This window comes from Aplysia californica, unplaced genomic scaffold (genome assembly GCF_000002075.1).
Source record: "Aplysia californica isolate F4 #8 unplaced genomic scaffold, AplCal3.0 scaffold00004, whole genome shotgun sequence".
Lineage (NCBI taxonomy): Eukaryota > Metazoa > Mollusca > Gastropoda > Aplysiida > Aplysiidae > Aplysia > Aplysia californica.
Genome location: NW_004797274.1, coordinates 3,351,450 through 3,353,241, shown reverse-complemented (window position 1 = coordinate 3,353,241; position 1,792 = coordinate 3,351,450). Strand labels below are relative to the sequence as shown.

General features: G+C 36.3%; 1 protein-coding gene across 1 annotated transcript in view; it reads left to right on the top strand.

Annotated features, from left to right (window-relative positions):
• LOC101845435 (epithelial cell-transforming sequence 2 oncogene-like) overlaps positions 1-1,792 on the top strand; it is a gene marked incomplete in the record, with an annotated part of 42,919 nt that overhangs the window by 5,368 nt on the left and 35,759 nt on the right. Inside the window, 2 exon segments of the mRNA XM_035968656.1 lie at positions 158-405; positions 1,454-1,489. Coding sequence (XP_035824549.1) covers positions 208-405; positions 1,454-1,489 — 234 coding nt within the window.

Below are 1,792 nucleotides of genomic sequence, written 5' to 3'. Positions count from 1 at the left end.
CGTGGCCTTAGTGTTGTATTTTTGTCAGTTTTTTCACTTTTAATACTCTACTCTGTGTGATTTTATGGCACAGAAGCATCTATTTTCAGAACATCTTCAATTATAAGGTAGTTTGGTAATTTTTCCTTGTTCAAAGAGATACTCATCTTTTCCTCAGGGTAAGGAAGTAAGGTCAGAGTAAAGAGGGGACAAACTCTGACGAGCAAGATGGCTGCTTCTCAGAAAAAGAAGACTATGAAACTGCAAACCAGATTGGCAATTACGGAGGATGACACCAAAGTCCTGGGCCGACCCACCTCACTTCGCCGCGACAAGACAGTCACTGACGAAAAGTTTCACACGCTCAAAATGAAAACGCAAAAAAGTGCTTGGACCCCTATGGTGAACAAAACATCTAATGAGCAGGTAGGAAATATGATGTGGTACTATACTATCTGATAAGACAGTAGGAAACATTACATTTGACTATCCTATCCAGTGAGGTAGTAGGAAGTACGATGGGGAAATAATTTATCCAATATTTTATCTGGAGAGCAGCTAGAAAATATGATGTGGCACTGTACTGTCCAATCAGGTTGGAGAAAATATGATGTGGTGCACTTTATTTTTCAATGAGATAATAGAAAACATGATGTGATACTATACTATCCTATGACCAGTGAAGAAATATGTTGTGGAGTTATACTGTCCAGTGAGGTGGTGGAATTAAATTAATTAATTAATTTTTAAAATTAATAATGAAATATGTTGTGGAGTTATACTGTCCAGTGAGGTGGTGGAATGGATGATATAATACAGTACTATACTATCCCATGAGCAGCTATGAAAGATGATTTAGTACTATACTGTCTAGTGGAGTGGAAGGAAATATGATGTATTCCTTTGAAAATATGACGGCTCAGTTTTGTACTATCCTTTTAGCAGTTACAAAAGTGGATGTGGTACTATACTGCCCAACGAGTTTGTAAGAAAGATGATTTGATTATATACTGAACTATGAAGTGCTAGGAAATACAATGTGGTTTGATGAAATCTGAGGAAATTTTGGATGATTTGTTTCCTGAGAATGGTTGTGATGATTTTCTGGGTTATGGTAATGGTGTTTCCAAAAAGTTGTGTAGATGGATTTTTAAAAAGAGAATAGCTCTGATGGTTTTGTTTGACAGTAGTAGGGACAATTTTGTCTGAGAGTAATATTGAGGATTTAAAAAAAAATTCACAACAGTGGATTTCTGTGATAACAGTTGTAATGAGGAGAAGGTGGAGCAGCTAGGGATATATATCATCTGTGATGAACTCAACTTTGTAGACAAATACATAAATATTGACAATAGTAGCAATGACTTTCACTGAAAATTGAAAATACTGTTTTTTTGTCTCTGGTTATGATGCCGGTAATCTTTTTTTATTGTTGAAATAGTTCTCATGGTTTTAAATTTTTTTTATTTCGCAGCTGTTCAAGGAAAGACGGGATCTTGTATCTCATTGGGTATGTTCTGTTCTGATTTTGTTGTCAGCTTGTGAGAGCAGCTTTGTTCTGTGTGTCACATTTGAGTACACATTAAGGGTTATAGAATGACACAAATACCACATATACACACATACACACGCACACACACACACACACGCACACATACACACACACGCACACTCACATGCTTGCACTCAGGCACAAACTTGCATACATACATGCACATCCACACTCACTCAATGTGTAAAGATATGAGAAAAGATATACTCTTTGTATATATGAAACATACATTGATTATGACAGCCAAAAACGCTTGGCTGA